General features: G+C 44.5%; 3 protein-coding genes across 21 annotated transcripts in view; all 3 read left to right on the forward strand.

Moving 5' to 3' along the window:
• Positions 1-14,586, forward strand: part of LOC6504927 (smoothelin-like protein 1) — a 51,208-nt gene extending 36,622 nt beyond the window's left edge. For 7 of the 17 annotated variants that reach the window (XM_032453377.2, XM_032453382.2, XM_032453373.2 and 4 more), the window contains 3 exons: positions 724-891; positions 988-1,063; positions 1,808-7,883. In XM_032453377.2, the coding sequence (XP_032309268.1) occupies positions 724-891; positions 988-1,063; positions 1,808-7,272 (5,709 nt within the window). In that variant the 3' untranslated portion in view covers positions 7,273-7,883. Of the gene's footprint in view, positions 1-723; positions 892-987; positions 1,064-1,263; positions 1,372-1,807; positions 7,884-9,820; positions 9,920-9,981; positions 10,085-11,397; positions 11,549-12,839; positions 12,992-13,734 lie in introns of those variants that run through there. The other 10 variants (XM_014904383.3, XM_032453384.2, XM_014904372.3 and 7 more) reach the window with 7 other exon arrangements.
• Positions 14,587-15,416: 830 nt separating this feature from the next.
• LOC6504930 lies at positions 15,417-17,051 on the forward strand. Of its 2 annotated transcripts, XM_014904385.3 has the most exons (4): positions 15,417-15,523; positions 15,575-16,229; positions 16,311-16,526; positions 16,620-17,051. In XM_014904385.3, exons 2-4 carry the CDS (start codon positions 15,804-15,806, stop codon positions 16,854-16,856), a joined length of 879 nt encoding a protein of 292 aa, XP_014759871.1. In that variant the 5' UTR covers positions 15,417-15,523; positions 15,575-15,803; the 3' UTR covers positions 16,857-17,051. The 2 variants fall into 2 exon arrangements, with proteins under 2 accessions (XP_014759871.1, XP_044572710.1); XM_044716775.1 differs by having other exon boundaries at positions 15,423-16,233.
• Positions 17,052-17,549: 498 nt separating this feature from the next.
• Positions 17,550-23,283, forward strand: LOC6504931 (amyloid protein-binding protein 2). Of its 2 annotated transcripts, none has more exons than XM_001966573.4 (8): positions 17,550-17,737; positions 18,220-18,598; positions 19,792-20,405; positions 20,471-20,695; positions 20,756-20,857; positions 21,063-21,739; positions 21,795-21,952; positions 22,008-23,283. In XM_001966573.4, the coding sequence occupies exons 2-8, from the start codon at positions 18,419-18,421 to the stop codon at positions 22,119-22,121; spliced, it is 2,070 nt and encodes a 689-aa protein (XP_001966609.2). In that variant the 5' UTR covers positions 17,550-17,737; positions 18,220-18,418; the 3' UTR covers positions 22,122-23,283. The 2 variants fall into 2 exon arrangements, with proteins under 2 accessions (XP_001966609.2, XP_032309286.1); XM_032453395.2 differs by having other exon boundaries at positions 22,011-23,283.
• Positions 23,284-24,198: the final 915 nt, after the last annotated feature.

Consider the following 24,198-nt stretch of genomic DNA (forward strand, 5'->3'; position numbering starts at 1 on the left):
ATAATTTTTTTTTGGCTCTAGCTCTGGGTTTATAAAAGCTTTTAGCTGATTTATCTGATGTTCTGTGATGGCCCGGCAGAAGAAAATTTTTATTGGCAATTAAAATGCATTTTTTTGGCCACAAATTTCTTGATAAGCTTGATTTTTTGGATTTTTCTGATCAATGAACTCGTAATTACATTTTTAATGGAAAATTTGAATTGTTTTTTCTTTGTTTGCATCACTTATTTATGGTAGACTCTTTATTTTATTTATTTTTCTATTTTAATTTGTTAATTTGTACAACATGTCGTATGCGCAATTTATATATTACTCATACGCCAGGTATGCACAGGTTTTTGGGCGGAAATCAGACAAGGCATTGCAAGAGAGAAAAAAGGGGAGAAGAAATCACGGCTAAGGACAAATGATTCTGACAAATTGATTTTATTTTCTGTCTTATCACGGCCATTGATCGTTTTTTGTAGATTCGCTGTTTCTTCTGGTCTTCTGGTCTTTGGCAAGCACTTTGCTTTTCTTCTAGCCAGTGTGCTCATCGTGCTTTATTTAGCCTTCTTTGCTTTTTATTTTTTCTATTTTTTGTTGTATTTCGGGTTGACCAAAAAACAGCTGGCATTTGTTTCTCACCCACACGAGAATCATTTTTTTTTCCGGTTGATAAACAAAGCCTTCTACTGATCTCTGTCTTATTTTGTTGTTTTTTTTTTTTTGTGTTCTCTTCAGGTGAAGACCACGCGGATAACCAATACCTATAGCAGCAGCAGCAAATCGGGGAACAGCACTACCAGCACTAGCAACAACAAGGTCAGCAGTAGCAGCTCCTCAGCACCAGTTACCCGAACAACTTGTGACATCGAGGAGATTTGGGACGAGCAGATCCTCAAGCAATTGGTGGGTATTACGATTCAATTTATTTGAAAATAAATTTAAAAAAATTAATTTATCGATAAATTATCGATTTGTTGTCGATTTGTTATCGATTAATAGCTGGAACAGGCGTCCACCTACGAGGAGCGTCGCAAAATACGAGCACGTCTACGCGAACTTATGGCGGAACGCGAAGGTGAGTCTCTCTTTCTAGCCTTTTCTTAATTTACTCCTTAATTTATACATTTTTTTTTAAATTAAAATAATTATAAATAAATAAATCCCAACCCCTGGTAGCAGATATATAATATATATTAGTCCAAACCCCACCAACAGCGGAGACTTCTGCAGAAGACACACCCTGTCTATATTGTGTTCTGTATCTGTATCTTGTAGATAAAGCGCACACAGCAACTAGCTAGAGAGGGACAGAATTGTTGAAAGTTATCGGGAAATATATAAATATCGATTTATCCGATAAATAATATTATAATTAGTGGCCAGGTATTTGGAAGATGTTTGATTGTCCCCCCAGATACTCGTTATCCCGAAGATTCACTCGTCGAACATTTATCGTTCTCCACACATAGTTATCGTTATCGTTATCGTTCTCTTGTACTATCGGTTGTTGTCGTCTGCGCCTGTCGATGACCCACAAAGAATTGGAATCGATTCATTGTCATCGATGCACCAACTCTTCTCCCAAAGACTTTCCCCCTCAGATTTTCAAAATCTTTATTTTTTTTTTTGAAATCCTAATGTTATAATCCCTATATGATACATGGATTGGATCACCTGATCCGAGACCCCTAACCCGAGTTCTTATTGTATTGCTTGATTTGCGTTCTCGTCCTACTTGTTGTCTTGTCCTTCTCTCCTCACTTCTCTATCTTTATCAACTTTATCTTTTTGTCAAATTCTCTGTGCTCTCCGGGAGCAGAGAAAAAGAATCCAAAGCAGGAGCAGAAGCCGGAGGAGGAGGAGAGCAGTGCCAGCGAGTATGAGGAGATCATCGAGGAGGTAACCGACTACAGCGACGACGAGGAAGAGGAGCCCAAGAAGAAGGAGCCATCCAAGAAGGAGGAGCCATCCAAGAAAGAGGTAGAGCCCGCCAAGAAGGAGCTCCCATCCAAGCAAGTGGAAAAGAAGCAAGCCACCGATACTGTTACCAAGAAGCTGGCCAAAGTTGAGCTCGCCAGCAGCTCCTCCACTTCCACCTCCACCACTTCCAAGTCCACTTCCACCACAGACGGTGTTCAGTCGGTGCAGGGTGAGTCCCTGCCAGCAGGACCCAAGAAAACAGGAGCAACACCATCAGGATCAGGATCAGGATCAGTCAGCAGTAGCTTAAGTAGTAGGAAACCCAGTAGTCTTAGCAGTAGCCAGGTTAGCACAGTGGTTAGGGCCAGGGACAAAGCCAAGCTGGAGACGATGCCAGTGACGCCGGGATCACAAACGGCAGTAGGAGCAGGAGGAGCACCCACTCGCTTGAGTGTGCCGTCCAAAGAGGATTCGGGCACAGAAAGTGGCGAGGATCTGCGCCTCCTGGCAGCTGGATTGCGTGACACCCTGCAGCAGCGTAGTGGTAGCGATGCCAGCGAAGCCAATCGCAGCCTGGTCGAGGAGGTGACCGATGCCCTCAGCCGCCTGGAGAGCAGCCTGAAGCAGGGCAAGGAGCTGGCCGTCGACGGTGGCCAGCGGCAGGCGCTGCTCGGCCTGGTGGCCCGCCTCCAGAGTGGACTCAGTGCGCCCGAGAAGCTGGCGGAGGATCAGGCGACAGCCCAGAATCATCCGCCCGAGGAGGGCGAGGCCGGCAGCCCAGAACTCGATACGGATTCCAGCCGGCAATCCAGATTCGCGAAGCGAAGGCAACGAACCAATCGACACACCGTCGGCGTCAGTCGCGAGGAGCTGGCGGACGCGCGGCGGTACATGGAGGACATGCTGATGCTGGAGGGCAAGGAGTTTGCCCTGTCCAAGACCCCCAGCTCTGGGGCAGTTCCCGTGCAGCTCTATCGGCCCAATCAGTTCGTTCCAAGCAGCCAACCCCCCGCATCCAATCCAACCAGTCCAAGTCAACCCACTCCGCCGGCCCTGAATCCCAGCCAGAGTCCGGCCCAACTGAGACCCGGAACGGCCAACCGACGTCCTCTGTCCGGGGACTATGCCGTCAGCTTCGCCAACTACGAGGCGAACCAGAGTGGCCAGAATTCGAGTCCGGAGGGAGCGAGTGGCACCTCGCCCAGCAGCAACTCGCAGGGCAACTCCAATTCCAGCACCATTTCCAGCCGGTTCGGCGGCGGCAAGAAGCACCTGATGAAGCGGGCCAACACCATCGACATACCCAAGGCCAAGGCCAAGTACATGGCCGAGTGCGACTCCGACTCGGATCTGGAGGACGACCACGGTCCGCACCTGGGCCTCAAGCGGACGGTGCAGGTGAGCGTGAAGCGCAAGGTCCACAACGCAGTGCCGCCGTTCGAGCCGAAGACGGAGAACGACCACAAGTTCCTGGCCTTTATCAACAAGCAGAGCCATCAGTCGGGGCTGGGGTGGGGCGGTGGCGGCGGACGCAGTGTCTCCAACTGGACGCACAAGTTCGGCAACATCAAGCACACCTTCGAGACGGGTGCCGCCGCCACGGTGACGAAGGGCAAGCCGCCCCAGGTGCCGGGACATGTGCCTGGGTGGGCCAAGCAGGAGCAGCTGCATCATCAGCAGCTCCAGCGAGAGCAGATGCAGCGAGAACAGCTCCAGCGCGAGTATCAGCGGGAGCAGCGGCAGCGAGAGCAGCGGGAGTTGCAGGCCCGAGACTTGAAGCAGCGAGAGCAGCTGAAACGGGAACAGCAGCAGCGAGAGCAGTTCCAGCGAGAACAGTTCCAGCGAGAGCAGAGCCAGCGGGAGCAGAACCAGCGAGAGCTGTCCAAGCGAGAGCAGTTCCAGCGAGAACAGCTGCAGCGAGAGCAACTGCAGCGGGAACAGCTGCAACGAGAGAAACTCCAGAGAGAGCAGCTCCAGCGGGAGCAGTTGCAGAGAGAGCAGCTGCAACGAGAGCAGCTCCAGCGGGAGCAGTTGCAGAGAGAGCAGCTGCAACGAGACCAGATCCAGCGAGAGCAGCTGCAGCTCCAGCAGCAGCAGCAAACCGCGGCGGCCGTGCAGATCGAGCGGCAGCGCCGCCAGGAGCTGGAACGGCAGCTGCGACTGGAGAAGGAGGCGCGCTACGAGCGGGAGGAGCGCAGTCGCCTGGAGCGGGAGTACTACGAGCAGCAGCTGCAGCGGCAGCAGGCGGAGCGGCAGCTGCAACTGGAGAAGCAGCGCCAGCAGCAGGAGCAGCTGGAGCGCCAGAGGCGCCAGGAGATGGAGCTCCGGCTCCAGCAGCAACGGGAACAGGCCGCCCAGGTGAACAACTTCATCCACGCCCCGCAGTCCGTCTTCCGGCCCATCGAGCACGAGTCGCAGCCCCAGCCGGGGATCTACAAGCCCATCGCCCAGAAGTCCCAGCCGAGTGCTTCGGTCTGGAAGCCACCCACGCAGCAGCAGCAGCCGGCCCAGTCGCAGCAACACCTGCAGGCCAGATCGGCGCCCACCTACAGCAACACCCCGTCCCCGTCCTCGACGGCCACCTCGCCGATCGGCCTGCCCTGGGTGGCCAAGCCGAAGGTGGACAACAGCGACTTCCGGCGCAAGGCCCACCACTTTGAGGAGCGCTCCTTGAGGGACAATCTGGAGCAGCACCACCAGCAGCAGCAGCAGTCCTACTCCAATGGCAATCAGGGCTACCTGCAGCGACACAACTCCCTGCGATCGAAGGCACCGCCCCCGGCTCTGAGTGAGTTCAAGAAGCGGCCGTCCCTGCCGAATGCCATGGAGCCGGGATCGGGGGCACCACCGCCAGCGAGGCAGCAGCTCTATCAGGCGCCACCTCCGCCCACGAACATCTCGTTCACGTACGCGGATTTCCCGCCGGTGAGGCGGCACCAGGGCGGCAGTGCCCACGCCTACCGGAGCCAGCCCTGCCTGACCAGCGCCGTGGAGCAGGCGGAGGCTCTGACGAACCCGCTGGGAGCGCCACTGGTACTCACCAGCTCGAATCCCACGTATCTACCGCCACCGGGACAGCGGAGATTCGATTACATCAGCAGTCCCGTGGACGTGGACGGGGAGAGTCCGCCGAACAGTCCCACCAGCTTCCTCACCATGCCCAATCCCAGCCTGATGACGGACAACACGGACGATGATCTCGACCTGGACTCGGACAACAACATGCTGGAGTACCGGGCGGAGACGAAGGTGATGCGGAAGCCCAGGAGCCAGACAGCTGTGAGGGTGGCCGATCGCCGGAACGCCCACATGAGCGATGACGAGGTCTACGGTCGCAATTCCAGGGCAGCCAAGTCGCTGCTCCACACGATGAAGCAACTGGGCGGGAGTCCCGGAGCTCCGACCTCCGGAAGAGCGCCAGCACCAGCTCCCGCTTCAGCTCCAGTCCAGCAGAAGCGTCAACCACTGACGGCACCGAGCTCCCCGAAGGCGGGATGTCTGTCACCCGACGGCCGGCAATACCAGGCTCCGTTGGTGGAGCCTCTCTTCCCGCAGCTGAACTTTGAACCTAAGCGCCAGCCCCAATACCCTGCCACGCCACCGACTTCGGGGGTATCCACTCCGCAGGTCAATTACCAGGCGAATCCCACGTACACGCCGCCCAGAACCCAACAGGAGTCCAACTCGTATTTGGGGGAAACGCACACCTCGTATGTGGTGACCTATCCGATGGATGATTCCGGCGATGAACCGGAGCCAGAATCCCTGGCCATGTCTCAGCGTATACGACGGACATCGGAGCACTCGAACGCCAGCTCCTCGCTGTCCCTGGGCAGCACCAGTTGGACGGCGAACCCTGTGCACAGCGTAGGTCCTCCCGTAGATCGTAGCACCAAGCCACAGGTGCAGGTGACCCCGAAGGTCCCGCCACAGCAGCTGCCGAAGCAAATGCCGCAACAAATACCACAACAGGTGCCACAGAAGGCGCCACAACAGGTGCCTCAGTTGCCTCAGCAAGTGCCTCAGCAGGTGCACCAGCAAGTGCCTCAGCAGTTGCACCAGCAAGTACCTCAGCAGGTGCACCAGCAAGTGCCTCAGCAGGTGCCCCATAAAGTACCCCCACAGTTGCCACAACAGAAGCCTCAACCCTTGCCCCAGAAACTGCCCCAACAACTGCCTCAGCAAATACCTCTGCCGCCTCCCAATCAGACACCCACCACGCCCAGCAGCAGACCTCGTCTCAGTGCCCGGAGCCACACCATCCAAGGCGACAGCAGCTACGAGAACCGACCGCTCCAGAACCGTGTCATGTCCCAGCAGACCCTCCTCCAGTCGAGCAGCATCTCCCAGAAACAGCAGAAGGAGCAGCACATCAGCGAGCTGCGCCGCAAGAGTCTCGGCAATGTCCTGGAGAGCAGCCAGCGGAGCACCTACTTCGAGCAGCAGCACCAGGAGTACAAGTCCTCTGCCCCGCCAGATACGCCGGACATCGTCAAGTCCTCGCTGCCCAAAGAGAACGCCCCCTTGCTGAAGAAGTTCGGCCCGCCCCAGAGACATCACTACGTCCCGAATGCGTACCAGAGTCCTCAGGTGAACAAGCAGGGAAGCACCACGACTTCCAGCATCACTGTTTCCACCACCAGCACCACGGTGGTGCAGCAGCAGCAGCAGATCAAGCCTAGCATTGTGGAGACACCGGCCACGCCACAGCCCCAGGTGCCGCCCGAAGACGAGATCCCCCACAACATCGTCTTCAACAACGTGAGCGCCTTCACGTCGCTGAGCCGGCGCCACCAGGAGGAGGACACCCACCAGCAGCAGTCGGCCGGATCGCGGGTGAATCGGCTGAGCAAGTGCGACTCCTGGAACCAGATCTGCCAGCTGCAACAGCAGACCCAGCCCGCGCAGCAGTCCTACAACCAGCCCGGATCTCAGGGAGGCGGGGAGCTGAGAAGGACCAAGTCGGGACACTCGCTGGCAGTTCCGAAGCTGTACGAGGCCGGCATCGACAAGGCCCAGATCAGCGAGAAGCAGCGCACAGTGGCGGCCTACTTCTCCGGCCAGAAGTCCCCCAACAGCCAGGTGGAGGAGCTGCGTCAAATGACGACCGCCACGTCCCGGAAATCGGCCATAAATCGCACCAAGACGAGCGAGAAGCTGTCGGCGGCCGCCCGGAAGTCCCTCAGCTCCCTGACCAGTTCCAATGGCAACATGTCCGCGGTGGGCGTGTCCCGGGGCGGGGGGGCGCCCATGATCGGCGGAGGACTGAGCCGGAGCGCCACCATGCCGCACATCGCGAATCTGAATCTGCTGGACGAGAGCAATGTGGAGGACGCCTTCGAGCAGCTGATGATGGGTGCTTAAAAAGAAATGAAATATAAATAATATATTTCATTAAAAACAAATATATTTAAAAACAAAAAAAACTAACAAAAGTCCAACCAACCACTCAAGCCAAACAAAAAACAATCAAATATTGAGGCATTCCAGTTCGAAACTGGATAGAGATGACAAAAGAGAAATACTAGAAGTACTAGAGATGGTAGATGTGGTAGAAATACTAGAACCAAAGAGTTATCGAAATCGAATCAATTATCGAGACACTAAGTAACTGTAACGGCAACTGTACTGATTAATGTTTACTGAACTAATGGAATACGAAGGCTTAGTTTTAGTTTACGAGACTTTTCTGTTTTTATTTGACTGACTTTTTTAGTCAACCCTGACAACCCCCCCTTTATCCCAAAATCCATGTAAAAAAAAGGAAAAAAATCAGTTGCAATAGATTAAATAAAAAATTTTAAATTAGAAAAAAAGGCAGGGACTTTTAGGCGGTTTCTTTTCTTTTTTTTTTCTTTGTTTTTGTTTATTTTTGTTAGACAAACACAAACACACACACACACACACATACACCTACACTTAGAGAAAAAAGTAAATACCATAATGTTTGCTGCACTGCGATCCAACAACAACAACAACAACAATATGAACAACTACAACAACAGCAATAAGAAAGCAACAACAGCAACATCAATTTTATCAAAAAATCAAAATTTGTGAGTTGAAACAAATACCAGATGTACAGAATGCCGTCCCCCACTTTCCCACTTGCCGCGCCCCTTTTTTGTTTCTTTTTCTTTGCCAGCGTCCCTGCCCTGCCTTGTACTACCATTAAAAAAATATATATATATATTTTTATATACTATGTATTTTTTTTATATATAAAAATGCTATATTGCCCAGCAGCAGAAGCCTAACACCTTTAAAAATCACAAAACACAAGCAAACACAGAAAATTACACTTTTTTTGGTTGAAAAATAGTATTTCAAGGGGTTTTCTTTTGAAAATTGTTTAAAATTCAATTCTTTTCATTATTAAACAATAAAAAAAAGACATAAGAAGTATTCGAAACATTACATAAAAGCTTTATCTTGGCTCTGAAACAATTTCTAAAAACATATTATATAAGAAATAAAAAAAAAAACAGACAAACTTTAGAAAAAAAGGGATTTAAAAACTCCATTTTTAAAAAATCACTTTTGGAAAACTCCCGTTTTAAGGACTCACCTTAAATACTTTTATTTTAAACCAAAAAACTGTGTAATTATGTGAATGTTTTTGTGTTTTATGTATTTTTTCTTGTACATATATATTTGTATTGCCTGAAAGTTTTTCTTCGGAAAATTGTGAAAATGCGTCGAGTTCTTAGCGCTTTATTCCCACAAAAAATATGTTGATTCCCCCCTTACGTTGCGTTACGTTACGTTCTGTTACGTTTTGTTACGTTTTTGCTCGTTCGTTTGTTCGTTCGTTGGTTGATTGATTGATTGACTGGTTGATTGGTTGGTTGGTCCAGCAAGGATTTTAATTCAAATACACAAAAAATAATCAAATTTCTTAAATTAAAAAAAAAAAAACCGAAGCAGCAAAAGGAACCCCTAATTTATGTCCCTTCTTTCTTTTTTAATTTTTACATTTTTTTGTAACCGACTGTTTTTTTGCCTCTTTTTTTGTAAATATTTTTATTATATATATTTTTTAACCGATCCACACCACCGCCCCACACAGTTGAGATGAGAAAACAGAAATGTTTCCGATATTTTTTCAAGAGTTTTTCTGTTTTATTTTTTATACATATATTTTTTAAAATATGTGTATAAATTCTTTCGTGAAAACAGTTCAGTTTTGCTGCTGATCTGATCCTGTTTCCCATGTCCTTTGATTTAAAGCATGATTTTTTACTTTTACATTTTAGTCCTAATTGTATATAAATATTTTTGTGCATGATTTGTTAATTAAAATTAAGCCTTGATTTTTTACATTTTAATTAGGAATTTATTCAGAAATAATTAGTATCAAAAATATTCATTTCATCTGAAAAACTTTACATTTTTTTAAATTTAAAATTTAAATATTTTCCATTTCTTAAATTTTATTTAACAACTTATGACACAAAAATAAAAAATAATACCATTACCACCCGAAGCAGTCACAGTCGCAGTCACACCATTAGTGATGATTTTGTTTATTGTTTTTTGTGCAATATTTTTGTAGAGTGTTTCCTTTCGTTAAGGGACAACCCACACACTGGAAAAAAGCTTCAAATATTTTTTTGAACTTTTTGTAGATGATTTTTACTGTAGTGTTGCGTAGTGTGTTAAAAAATATATATTTGTTGCCTGCCCAGATACAAAACACATGTACTTTCAATAACAAAAATGAAAACATTTCGTTTTATTTTCGTAGTCGAAAAGTTGATAATATTTTTTGTTGCATGGCCCCAAAAAACTAATCAATATTATTTGTTTGCTTTTTTCTTTTTTTTCTTCCAACCTGCTGCTGCAAAAAAATAAAATAAATCACAAATCGCATCCTTAAAAAAACAAAAAACCAACAAATTTATTCACACAGCAGCCCAACACAAAAGCTCCTCCTCGTCCAGCGAACAGCGAACGGAGACCAAGTCCTCCAAGGATGGCGGTAACACAGTGACCACAACAACAACCAAGGGTAGGATAATCTCTATAATTGTATTTATTTATTTTTTAATAATTTTTTGAACCCATTTTTAGTTACCACACGCACTGTTAGCGGCAGCGCCGCCTCCAAAAATATTTCGCCCTTGGCCAAATTCAAGCAATTGGATAAACAGGCCGCCGCCCAACAGGCACAAAAGTGAGTCTATTTTTTCTAAAATACCTACCTTCTACATATTATATTTGGCATTTTTTATATACTTGTACATAAATACATACATAATTGTGTATATCAGCGAGCAAAAATCAAAACATTGTCCTGGAAACACATTTCAAAATCACATTCGGTAGAGAGGTTATACAACAAAATACACGTACTTATTAAATAGAACTACATATGTGCAGGTTTTTACACTTAAAAAAAAGCAAAAATTTAAGAGTGAAAATATTCAAAAATCCTAAAATTGATGTGAGAAATTTTCAATTCAATTTAAAACAAAAACTGTAACGAAAAACTTTCCATTTTCTTTGTTATTTAAACTTCTATTCTTTAATTTTAATTTTAAAAAACCTTAAAAAAGTTGAATTATTAGTTTATATACACATACCATAAAATTTCGTATAAAACAAACAATTTTTGAAACATTAAAAATTTAGTTTTAAAGGTTAAATTATTAAACCCTTAAGTAAATTTTCTTAAGAGAAATATCAAAAATTAATAAAACATAATTTTATAGATAAATATTATAAATTTTAACAAAAACATAAGATTTCAGAAGCTTTTTAGTGACGAAACAAATTTATTTTTCAATTAAATGGAAAACCCAAAAACCATAGCCTACTTTTCAGGGCCACCTTGAATAATCCCTTCAATTTTTGCTATTTCACCCCCCACACCCCCGTCTGCACACATACAAACAAATAAAATTGGTTAACGGTGCATCATGGCACTTACATTTAAATAAAAACATAAAACATAAAATTAAAACATTATATTAAAACATAAACATAAAAACAAACATAAATTCGCAAGCACAGTGTTCACTTCCTGTAACGAATATCACATTGCTCCGGTGTTGGTTCTCTCTTTTTCTTGAAAATGGAAAAAGTAGTGTCTTTTTATTCCGTCCCACAAAAGAGAAAATATTTCTCTCTCTGTATTTTTTTCTTAAAAAAATAAAACACATTTCAAAAAATATCGCGTTTCAAGTTCTCAAATATTTTTTTTTTGTTAAATAATTGTTGTTGTTGTTTCTTGCTAACACAAAATGAAAAAAAAAATATTATATATATTTATAGTACACATACACATACAAAACACACTTAACACAAAAATCCAAACTAAAAAAAATGAAAAAAACACACAAATCGAACACCTGTAGGAAATAAGAATTTAAAAAAAAACTGAAATTTTTTCAAAAGATAATGATGAAGATGAAGAAGGAAATAAGCTTTTTGTGTGAGTTTCGCTAAAACGTCTGCAATCCTCCAACCTTGAATCATTTTGTTCAGATCATCTCCAACAACAACAAGCACACCCACCACCCCAGGCGGTTCGGCACAACCGTTATTCAAATTTACCGATCCGGCATTAAATGCGCGCGCCGCCACTGTCAAGGATCAACTTCTGCAGTGGTGTCAGCATAAAACGCAGGAATATGAGGTATCCAAAACCTAAACAACCAACCAACCAACCAAAAAATCAAATTCCAGTTCTGTACAAAAATAAAAGCCTTATTAGCCTAAAAGTTGAAATGCCAATTAGCAAGAGCCATTAATTTTAAATAGTTTTTACAAAAAAAAAAATAATAAAAAAAAGCAACTGCAACTGCCCGGAAAGGAGTGTCAGCCAATGTTATGTCCTTGTTTTTTTTTCTAAACCAATTAAGGTCAAAATAAGGGATACAATTCAAGAACTTACTTTAAAGACCAAAACTATCGACTTTGTATCGTTTTTAAGTCTTTCTGAATGTCTTTTTATTTTTTTATCGATAGTTATCGACTTATAGCTATACTAATTAAAATAAATCTTATAAAGACTTTCGATTTTTTTTGTTAAAATTTATTTTTAAAATTTATTTGAACTAATCGAAAGTTATCGAAAGATATCGATATAAAAGTCTTAATACTTGTTTCTCACTTATTTTGACCTTAAGTTGAAAGCCCAGTTAATTTTTGCGTTGCTTTAGTCTTGAATGTTCTCATGTTAGTTTTTACATTATCAATTAAATATGTATTTTTAATAATACCAATTTTTTAATTTAATAACAAAACTCTAATACCAAAACAAGCAACAAAACAACAAACAAAATAAACTAAATAAACAAAAACTTCTAACAGCGCCTAACTTTGGCTAAGCTTGACAGCTTTTCTCTTAAAAAATATGTATCGTTTAAAAAAAAAAGCATAAAAAAAACACTTCAAAATACACACACACACATACACATCCACACTCGCACACAAACACAAAGCACGTATATGAAAAAAATCGAAAAAAAGAAACAAAATTTACAAAAAAATACTGAAATACTGAAATCGTTTCCGTTTCCGCTACCGTTTACTGCTTTAACGATAACTTATCGATTACTGATCACCGCTTATCGCATTTTGGCATTTCGCGCTAGAGTTATCGCCGCTGTTGTTGTTATTGTTATTGTTCTAATAATCGTAATAATCGACTGTCGCTTAAGTAATCACTTACTTGCTAGTTAATCAGCTAAGCTACTTAGTAGTACCTGGAGCCTGGAAAACTAAAAAAAAAATAGAACGCTTTTGCTTCAGAAAATGTTAAAAATTAATGTTAAAAAAGGCCATCAAAACGAACTCAACAACAAATCAGCCAATAAAAAAAAACCCATTTTTGATTCGTTAAATGTTTATTTAATTTTTTTTTTTCAAATTTATTTTAAAACATTTTGTTAAATACCTCTTGTGTGTGTGTGTGTTGTTCGCAGAACGTCCAAATAACCAACTTTAGCTCGAGCTGGTCAGACGGCTTGGCCTTTTGTGCGCTGATCCACCATTTCTTGCCAGATGCATTTGATTTCTCCAAACTAACCAAGCAGACGCGCCGCCACAACTTCGAGCTGGCCTTCAGCGTTGCTGAGTAAGTATACGCCCCGTGGGCTATCTAATTTTAAGAAAATGGATATTATGTATTAAATATTATAATTTAAGTAGGTTCTAAAAAATAAGGGTTATAGGGTTTTCAAAAGGGTTAAAATCTTTATAAAATAGTATATATACAAAATAGAAAATAGGTATTCCTTTCTATTTTGTTTGAAAATGTAGAAACTGTTTTTCAAAAAAAGGTAGACTCTTTTTTAATTTTCACAGTTCCCTAGAAATTGCTCTATTTATTACTTAATTTTTTTTAGTTTTAGAATCTTTTTTCAAATAATTCATCGTTATGAAATTTAAAATGTTAAAAACGTTACACCTTTCCTGTAAATACACTTTTTGAGGCATAAGTTTTGAAATTTCTTATCAAAGTCCATTCAAACCAATTCAAACGATTTTTAGAAAAAAAAACCTTTTTTGGGGTATTGGTATAATTTGTAGAATTATTGTTATATCCCCAATTTTGTAATTAAAATATATCCGTTTTTTTAATCGTTCTAAAAAAAGTTATTACGAAACTAGAATAGATATTAAAAAATCGTCCTAAACAGAATAAACACTTCCTTGAAACCTTTTTCAAAATAGCCACAAAAAATACTTTTAAACTCTTTTAAAAATATAATTCTATATGATATCTATCATATTCTATTATTTTTTATTATTAATAGTGTGCTTAATCCCAACAAAAAACCCTGAAACTTATTCCTTTTTTTTGAAAACCCTTTTCAGTGAGAAGGCTGGCATTGCTCCCTTGCTGGATGTGGAGGACATGGTGGAGATGAGTCGTCCGGACTGGAAGTGCGTGTTCGTCTACGTGCAGAGCATATATCGCCGGTTCCGGAACTGCCAATAGATCCCAGATCCAGTCCACCAAAAAAAAAAAAGAAAATAAAACAGCAGTCAGTCCAAATCTAATAACAAAGTCAGCAGCAGCTCAACGGCAACAGCAGCAACTCATTAAATTTTAAGCAGAATCCCTTTGGCATTTCTACTCCCCATTATCCCTAAAATGTCCTGCAAATATCTAACTGTATATCGGCATATGTATGATATATAACCATTATCTATATATATTTCTTTAACTGAAACTGAAGCGCAAATGGCAGCGCAGGCTCGTCGAACTTGAAACAGCCGACTCTTTGTACGTTTTTTGTGTTTGTTTTACTTTTTTTACTATTATTACGATTACGCATTATTATTTGTTATCGAACTTGAAGCAGAAAAACTATGCAATAATTGTTGATTTATATATATAAACATTATTTTTTTTACATTAATTTTAAATTGTGAAGCCACCCATCGAGGTGCACAAGAAATAATAATAAAGAAAGAAAGAAAGCAGTGCAGTTACTAACCCTGCTGGCGAATCGGCAATCGATCATAAATGGATCATATTTTACCACAATATATATACAAATATATATAGAAGAATCGGTGCCGTTGCTCACTTTGAGGATGAATTACTGTAATAATAAACATATATATATTTTATGTACGTATGTGTAACGAGAACGAAACATTTACTAACCGATGCCACTCGAAAGGCCGCAAACAAAATCATAAAACAGCAAATGAACTCAATATGGTGTTTTATTTCGTATCTGGGGTGTGGATTTTACAAATACTTGTATTTTAAATCAATTCGTATGTCGGAACTAGTACATCTCGCAAGCGTATCCTTTTTCTTGAGGAATACTTGAGGAAGATACGCATATCTTATCTGAGGGATTCGTATCTTCATCTGAGACTTTCAAACTCGACCCCTCCAAGGCCATATCTTGGCCATTTTCCATCCGATTCTAAAGTGGAATACCTTAAATGAATCTTAGATCAATTTTCCACCAATTTGCATCTAAATATGATTTTCTTGGGCCTACCCCTTTTAAAGTCCTGGATTTCAATAGTCGACCCCTATCCATGGCCATATCTTGGCTCATTTTCATCCGATTTCAAAGGGGAGTACCTTAAAAAACTTGTGAATCGATTTCCCCTAAATTCCTATCCAAAAATAAACACAAAATATTTTTTCAAAATTTTGTCGATTTTCTTGGGATACCCCTGGGATACCCTTGGGATACCCATCGCCATATCTTGGCCATTTTTCATCCGATCCCTAAGCGCAGTGCCTTAAAAGACTTGTAGATCGATTTCCCATCAATTTGCATCAAAACCTGAGCACACAATATTTTTTCTAATTTTTTCCATTTTCGTGGGCCTACTGCTTGCAAAATCCTGGATTTCCATACTCGACTCCTGTCCATGCCCATATCTTGGCCATTTTTGATCCAAATCCCAAGGGGAGTCCCTTAAAATAATCCTAGATCGATTTTCCAACAACCTGCATCAAAATCATTGAAGAAAATATTTTTGAAAAATTTTTGCTCCAACTTCAAAAGTCTGGACTGTATGATTCGGAGTAGTGTGCCTTTGAATTTCGAGCTGTGGAGAAAAAACGAAGCAGCTGTGGGGCTGGCACTTGGCTCAGAAACTCGGTGAAAGTCTAGCGTTTAAGTTTTATGTAAGATGTCGCAACAAAATTCAGTGTAGAAATTCGTAATTCAAAATTTAGTTCGTTACGCCCGCACACACACGCAGACAGGCCACAAGAAGGACACAGACGACCGCCAAGCAGACGGCAAGCAGGTTGCAGATTTCAAGCAGTACCGCCCCCATCCGCATCCCCAGCAACCCAGCAATCCACCATCCTAACATCCCAACATCCCAACGACCCCATCATCACTCCCTCCAAAGCTGTCGATTGAGTTCCTGGAAGTTGGCATTCAAACAGCAGTCTCATCATGTCGCAGCAACATCACATCCTCTCCGAGGAGGCCGCTCTACGTTTGTTGAACGGTGTCGTGGCCACCGGCAATGCCACGCCCATTGGCGCTGTACCGACGTCGCCGCCCACGCCCACGCCACCGTCCGCCCACCTGGTCGACGGGGAACAACTGCACATGCCCGAGGCCAGTTGCTCCACGGAATTGAGTGGTGGAGGTGGCGCCGACGCCATGGCGATGGCATCACCCTCCACGCCCAACGCCTCCACCGCTGCCATGGAGATAGGTGCGGCCAGGCTGCGGATGCTGCCGCCCCTCACCCGGCACCCGGCCCAGGAGAGCGTCCACTCGACCAATGAGTATGGGAACTCATGCCGCATCTGCCGCTGGAATCGCAGCGACATGGAGATCATAAACTGTCCCTGCAAGTGCAAGGGTAGCGTGGTAAGTGAGTAGCGAGGACTTGGGGGATTGGGGTTACCTTTCGGGGAACATGGAAGGCAACTTAGGTGACTCTTCTTTCAGGGGTTCATCCATCTGAAGTGCCTCAAGCGGTGGATCATGCACCGGCGGGACAATCGCTGCGAAATCTGCAATGCGGTGTTCGACATCTCGGAGGAGCGGGTGAGCCTGAAGCAGATGGTGCGGACCTTCTGTTGTGGCCGCTGCTGTGGCCTGATCGTGAAGCACCTGCTGTTCAGCGCCTCGTTAATGCCCCTGGCCCACATCATCCTGCAGCAGGTGAGCGAACTGACCCGGCCCCTCGAGTCATTCAACATGATTCTGTTGCAACATATGGTTGGGGCTTACCTGAGATTCATCCACTGTCCACAGGTGCTGCAGTGTATGGATAATCTGAACCAGGGCAGCACCGAGCAACTAACCGTCCAGGAGGTGTTCGTCGCCTCCTGTGCCCTGCTCACATCCAGTGCCCTTTTCTTTCACTTTTTCGAGTTCGTGACGACGCGCTGCCTTCTCATCCGGAACATATTGCGCCACTGGTGGATGTTTGGCAGCACCTCCGACTTTGCCCTGGTCGAGATCGAGGACGATTCCATCGATCTGTTCTGATCGCCGCCAGGAGAGAGTATAACCACTATCCATATTATCCACAGGGCCAATCAATCAAGGATGCAGTGCCGCAGAGCCAAGTGACAATGCAAACGGACTCCGGTCATCTTACAGTAGGCTTCGCCAAAAGATCGGATTTTCAAATTTCGAGTATTCAATAAAAATGCAAACCCTAAAAAGCAATACAAAAATTTATAATCGGATCTTTGTTTTTAAAAATGGGCATTTTAATAAACTCTTGTTTTCTAAATCGCCAATTATTGTTTGAATAAACATAAAATATATCACTTATAGTTTTGAGTTTTCAATCAAACTAATTCTTTTTTGAAATATAGAGGAAAAAAGCTATAAATTTAATAGATTAACTGTTTTTGTTTTAGAAAACCTCAAGCTACTTTGTCGAAGTCGAATTTTGGCGCCACCATTCCTCGCTTTGCAGCACTGCCTTTTAATACTACACTATCGATAACAATTGAATCGGGTACAATGAAAAACAATCATGGAAAATACACCTGTTTCTACACAAAAGATAGTTTAAAGTAAATAAAATTGCAATTACTGCAGCCATACGGGCTCAAACTTTAGCAACAGGTTGGTAAAATATGAAAAGATGGTGTAAATTAGCAGAGTGGCCAGGTTATGAAACGGAAATACCAAACCAAAAAGTACCAAAACAAAATACCAAATTAAAATAAAATTCCATAAGATAGAAATTCCCACCTCTACAACACAGCCAGTAAAATCGACACACGAAGCGAAAAGGGAAAATAGGAAAATAATAAAAGTGCCTGAGCCAGCAGCGATCCGCAGCAGCACTCTGGTCACAATCTTGAGCTTCTGTACACGCAACCCCCCCGTAAATTAGATGTATTCGCAACTGTGTAAGTTCGTTTACCAACAAAAGCCCTTTAAGAGCCAAACAAAAGTTATAAAAGGCGAGGCGGAGGCAGAGGCAGAGGCCCGAGACAGGCCAGCAAGCAAGCAAGCAAGTGCGGGCCAAGCGGCCAAGCAGCCAGCCAGCCAGCAGGCAACAAAGAAAGGAAAACCAAAGAACGGCTCGGAAGAAAGTGAAGTGAGGCCAGAAGAAGAGGCTGGTGGCTGGGGGGTGGGGCGGGGAGATGCCAGACCAGAAAACCAGATCGACCGACGCATATTTTTTTCTCGTTTTTTTTTTTGTTTTTTTTTTTTTTACTTCTTTGCGGGCCTGTGTTTTGGTTTTCCTTTTTTTTGTGTTGCACCCTCTCGCTCTCTCGCTCTTGTTTTTGCTTTTCGTTGCGGCACGTGTGCGAATATCTGTTTCTTTTGGTTGCAAAAAAAGAAGAAAAAAAAAAACAAAATAAGATACACTAACACTTTCTTGCAGAGACACTTTCCTGCCTCCATCAGCCCCCTTTCTCATCCCCTTGGATCGGAAAAAGTACACGAGAGAAAGGCAGGAAGGCAGAAAGAAGCTCCACCGAGAAGCCACAGGACGAGAGATTCAAGAGTCAGCAAGTAAGGATCGCCGGAGAGCCCAGCGTGGAGAGAGAAGACCAGCCAGCTAGGAGTTATCTGCCAGAAGGATGAGCTGTTGGCCAGCCATGAACTCGTCAGCGCCCGGCAACAGCAACACCCCAAAGTTCCTCTATGATTTGGCCCTGGATGTGCTCGTCCGGAGCCTGGGCACCACAGTCCCCTCCCTCGACCGGATCCATCGTCTGCCGGAGTTGCCGCGCAACATACTCATCGATGTCTATGAAATGGTACGTTCTTCGACTCATTTTCATTTTCTATTCTTAAAAACTAATATGGAGTTGTCCTGTTCTTCGAGAGCACGTGCCAGTGTCAGTTCCATGCTGGTGGCATGCTCGTGGAACGGAATGGGAATGAAATTTAGGAACTTCCTCGTGGAAGCTCCTCACATGTTAGCTTAGTTGTTAAAAAAAAACAAAAAAAAAGGAAATGCTGGGAATGGGAATGGGAATGCATGGCCAGTTTCCAGATTGAGATCGTTATCATTATGGCTACTCCTTATCGCTTAACTATCCGGCGGATGGTTGGTTGGTCTGTTGTCCGGATTTCGCCACTGGCAATTACCATTCTCCTCCCACCCCCCACTCATTATCGGGAGGAGGAGATGGGTAGCTGGGTGTGACGATGCCACTTGTCGGTTTGTTTGCTTTTCCGCTCAAATTGTTTACTCCCAGCTAGGGGTACCAGCCGAGATTAACCCCAGAACGATGATATTCCAGTGCCTAGTCAGTCGAAGTATTAATTTTTAAATAATAATCATAGTTTGGGGAATTCTCTCCATCTCATTAGAGTCTTTAGTTAGAGCCTTTTGTTTAAACAGCCTTTGTGTTTATTGTTTATTGAAGACATTCTTGGGTTAAGTTACTAGCTCCCGGGCCTTGGATTTCCCGTGAATTTCTGGCCGAAGGCAGGCCATCAGATGGATTACATTTTGGCGAAGACACCAAACCGCATACCCACAGGTGGTTGCATAGTTTCGATTCCAATCCAATCCTCAATCCCCAATCCCCACTCCCCATCCCACTCCCGTACATGGTCAATGTCGATTGTCATAATAAGCGGGCAATTACAGCGTAAATTATAAACAGAAGCGACAATATGGTGGTCGCTGGTCGGTGGTGGGGCGGGGTGGCTCTTGTCTATAAATAGCCAACCAGTCCGAGCAGGCCAGGGATGATGATGATGATGATGTGCCCACTCCTGCTCCTTCTTGCAGCCTCCTCCTGCCACAGACCTTGCTGTGGCGCAGCTGGGCCGGAGAGGAGCCATTGAACTTGCTGATAATGGCTAAGCAAATTCCATTGTCCGCTGATTGGGTCTTCTCTGGGTAGCTCCTCTTGTTTACTTGCTAGCTGCCTTGCTGTCTAAATGGAAAATGTTAAATGGAAAGCCCTTATTCACTCTTTAATCCCTTCTCCGGCAGATGTCGAAGCGGGACTTCTTGAAGGACACTTTGCTGGAGGAGATTTGCCGCCTGGATGTGTTCACTCGCCTGGTCCGCTACTCGCCCGCCCGCAGCAAGCTGCTGCGCATCGTGGCCTCGCTGATGGCCAGCAAAAAGCCGCTCGCCAGCCGTCTCAGCGGCGCCTACATCGCCCGCTACGGCCAGGACTGGGAGCTGAACGGGGAGTTGGAGGGGGAGCGCCAGGCCGAGGGGATGTTGCAGCTGCCGTCGGCCGCCAGACAGGATGATCGGGCCAGGGAGCTGCTCCGTGAATACAACACACTGCACGCGGGAGATGACGAGGCGGCCGGCACCAGCACCAGCAGCAGCACCAGCACATGCCGCAGCCACGACAGTGTCCAGAACAAAGTAGCACTCCAGACCGAACCCAGTGTAATGGCTCCCACCAACTTGCAGGAGCTGCCGGTGGAGGAGCTGCAGGCCATTGACATGGGATTGCGTCTCGGCTCGTTCCTCTCGGAGGCGGGCTGGATGCAGGAGAGCATCGCCGTACTATCGTGCCTCAACGCAAGACTGAAGCGCCTGCCGCCCCACAAGTACTGGCTCGAGATGCGCTACGATTGCTTGCAGCGGTACTTCAACTATAATTCTTTAATCCATTATGTTAATTATTAAATATTTTGTATTCTTTGGACAGCCTGCTCTATGCCGAGTCGGCGCACTGCAACTTCAAGCTGGCGCACCGCACCTACGAGGAACTGATCGAACTGAACCGCTCCTTGACCGACACAGTGCCCGCCCAGCTGGTGGCCCTGACCTACAGCCAGATTTCGGCCATGTACTTTGCCCGCAACGAGTACAACAACAGCCACATGTGGAGCGGTCTGGCCATGCGTTCTCTGAAAGCGTCCGCCTCGCCGCGGTGAGTATTTTGGATCTTCCTCTCTTCGCCAACCGTTTGTAATCTTGATCTTCCAATTAGTATCGCCATCGATGTGCTGCGCCAGGCGGCCAAGGCCTGTGTGGTTAAGCGGGACTTTGCCCGGGCCAATCTACTCATCTGCCAGGCGGTGCGACGTGCTCGGTAAGGAAAGACTGCCAGCCTCCCTGCTTCTGGTCACAGAAAGCCATGGCCTTCAGAAACATCTCTTTGCCTCGCTCTTTTTCGCTTAAGTTACTTGTTTCTATTGTATTTAATTGCTATTTTAAGTTGAGAATATGTAAAAATTAAGGGGGAAACCTCTTCTTTGATTACCCAAACTGCTAACATCCCTTTCTGTCCCTTTCAGCCAACACTTTGGAGTTAATCATCAGAAGTACGGCGACGCCCTGCTGGACTATGGCTTCTTTTTGCTCAACGTGGACTCGGTGTTCCAGTCGGTGAATGTCTACAAGGAGGCGCTGGCCGTGCGTCGCGGCATCTTCGGCAACATGAACTTCCATGTGGCCATCGCCCACGAGGATCTGTCCTACGCCTACTACGTGCATGAGTACAGCACGGGTGACTTTAGCTGCGCCCAGGACCATGTCGACAAGGCGGTGACCATTATGAAGAATTTAGTGCCGAGCAATCATCTGATGCTGGCCTCGGCTAAGCGCGTCAAGGCCCTGCTCCTGGAGGAGATAGCGCTGGACAAGATGGCCGACGGAATGGATGAGGAGGATCTGCTGCTGCAGTCCGAGCAGCTGCACAATTTCGCGCTGCTACTCTCGCTGGAGGTGTTCGGCGAGGTGAACGTACAAACGGCCAAGCATTACGGCAATCTGGGGCGGCTGTATCAGACCATGAATCGCTTCGAGGAGGCGGAGCGGATGCATCAGAAGGCCATCAAGATCAAGACGGATCTGTTGGGTGCCTTCGACTACGAGGTGGGCCTCTCCATCGGCCACCTGGCCTCCTTGTACAACTACCAGATGAAGAAGTACCGCGATGCAGAGAAGCTCTACCTGCGCAGCATCGACATAAGTCAGTCTAGCTCTCTTTTTTATTTAGTTTCTTTAATAATTGTGGTTTCTTGAAGGCCTGCGCTTGTTTGGACACTCGTATTCGGGCCTGGAGTATGATTATCTGGGCCTGTGCCATGTCTACGAGACTCTGCACGACTTTGAAAAGTATCTGAAGTATGCGCACACTCTGGAGAACTGGCAGATCCTGCGCGGCCAGAATATTACTCAAAATGTATGTCAGATTAGTCACTAAATATAAACCTAAATTAATCATTTATGATCCTTAGAAGTCAAGCTATCCAGCCATCGAGGAGGACTACACCATCGAGGAGGTGAAGAGCAAGTTCTTCACCATGAGCCCACCCTCGAACACAACCCCACTGCAGCTGGACTATAACTGAGCAGGGGCCTTGGTAGCGGCAGTAGCAGCACAGGCACCTGCACCCGCACCCGCACCCGCACTACAACCACAGCCAGAACCAGAACCAGAACCAGAGCCAGAGCCAGAACTAGACCCAGAACCAGACCCAGACCCAGATCTAGATCTAGAAGACACTGAACCCAAACCTGAACCTGAGAATGAACCCCAATCGGAGTCAATGGATTCTGATTTGGAGTCGGAGAGCACAAACCAGATGGAGAGCAACAGAAACGGCATCTGCAGTTTGTCGTAGATAAGTTCTTGCATAAGTTAGCCATGTTGAGTTAGTCAGAGGAGACCGAGAGAAGGGCGAGAAAGTGTAGAAAGGAAGTGTCTGATGTGGAGGACGCGGAAACGGTGGAGGAGTAGTGATTGGCAGCTCCAACTACTAGCCACCTACATGCATCCTTCACCCTTGCCGCTCTCTAGACAGTATCTATATATATATATATACTATGTGTATAAGGATGTAGCTGGTAGTGCGGTTGCGGTCGTGCCTGTTGCGTTTGATCAAGTGTTTCTGTTTATTTCTTTTTCTGTTAATTTGTCATTTGCATCGAATAAGTCCCTCGATACCATTGTACCCCCATGTATTTAACTCGTGGAGTGGAGTGGAGTGCTCTGTCGTACTAATCACCACCAAAAAAAAAACATAACCAACCACCAGCAGAAGAGTAGCGTCATCGAATACGTCCAATAACCCCAGCAGATCCTGGAGTTGTCCCCACCATAGCAACAAAAAAAAAAAAGAAAAAACAATCGAATGAAAATCTTACAAAAAAAGAAACAAATTTCCTCCCAGTAAGCTCATCTAGGCTAGGATGCTGGTTACACATATATATATATATTTTTTTTAGTGTAACCGCATAGTGTAGAAAGTATTCTTTTCGAGCTTTGGTTGAGTAGAGATTCTTGAAAACTAATTCCTATTAATTCGAACGTATTTGGCCAATGTACAAAACAAAAAAAAAACAAAAAAATTGCTATTTTTTTCCCTCGAATTCGCCCAAAATTTTTCACAATTATTCTACTTTTTTTTTTTTTAAATAAAAAAGGAGAGTATGTCTCCTATCTTAGAGAGTGTTTTAGAAGAACTTAAGAAGTAAATAAACGAAGGCTACGCAACAGATACAAGAGAAGAATTATATATTTGTGTAGTAATTAATGTGATCCAGTTGATAAACCAAGAAGTAAAACTATTTGCTGTAGAGAAAATATATTTTGTTTGTTTTTAAGTTTTATTATTCCCCCCATCCAATCCAATCCTAATCCTAATCCTATCCCCTAAGTAGCCGCATCCGCACGGATCACTCGTTGATTGTTAGAACATTTGTAGCACAATTTTTGAGTTGTACAGAATGTATAGTATATATAATCGTATTCTAGCATTAGATATATGCCTATATATTCGATACATTCACCTGCAACATGAGTATTGTCGCATTAAATTAATTTAAAAAAAAAAAATGAGAAACATTAATCTGGAGCGTCAGAATATGCAGGCGATGGATCCATCCGATGGAAAATGTACATAACTCGGTTGAATATTGCTGCTTCCAGTCTAACAAAATTTTATTATTATTATTACTATTATAATATATATAAAATCTAAATACAAATATGAATAAAACAGAACTACCTATAAAGTGCGGACAATTTATAATACTAAATTTTGGTACGTAGGGCGACAAAGTCTACTTATGAACAACAACAACAACAACAACAAAATCGTAGTTGCAAAAGTCCCTTTTTGGCATTACTTAGCAATAGATCGTAAGTGCAACATCGTAAATCTCAAAATAAAATACCTGCAATAAATATAAATATATCTGGCTTTCTTATCTTCACCTATTTTAACTAAATTATCCTACCTATTTTAACTTTTAAAATGCAGATCGGCAGAGAATTGTCTTGTACATCCTATGAGACCTTCCGTTTTAAAATCTGATTGGAAATGGGCAAGATATGAGCTTGGCAAGGGACGCCTTGGCGGTCAAAACTGGACCCTAATTTTTTAAAAACCAGCGAACAGAAACCAGCACATGTGAGCTCATCTC

This window comes from Drosophila ananassae, chromosome XL (assembly GCF_017639315.1).
Source record: "Drosophila ananassae strain 14024-0371.13 chromosome XL, ASM1763931v2, whole genome shotgun sequence".
NCBI classification, from domain to species: domain Eukaryota; kingdom Metazoa; phylum Arthropoda; class Insecta; order Diptera; family Drosophilidae; genus Drosophila; species Drosophila ananassae.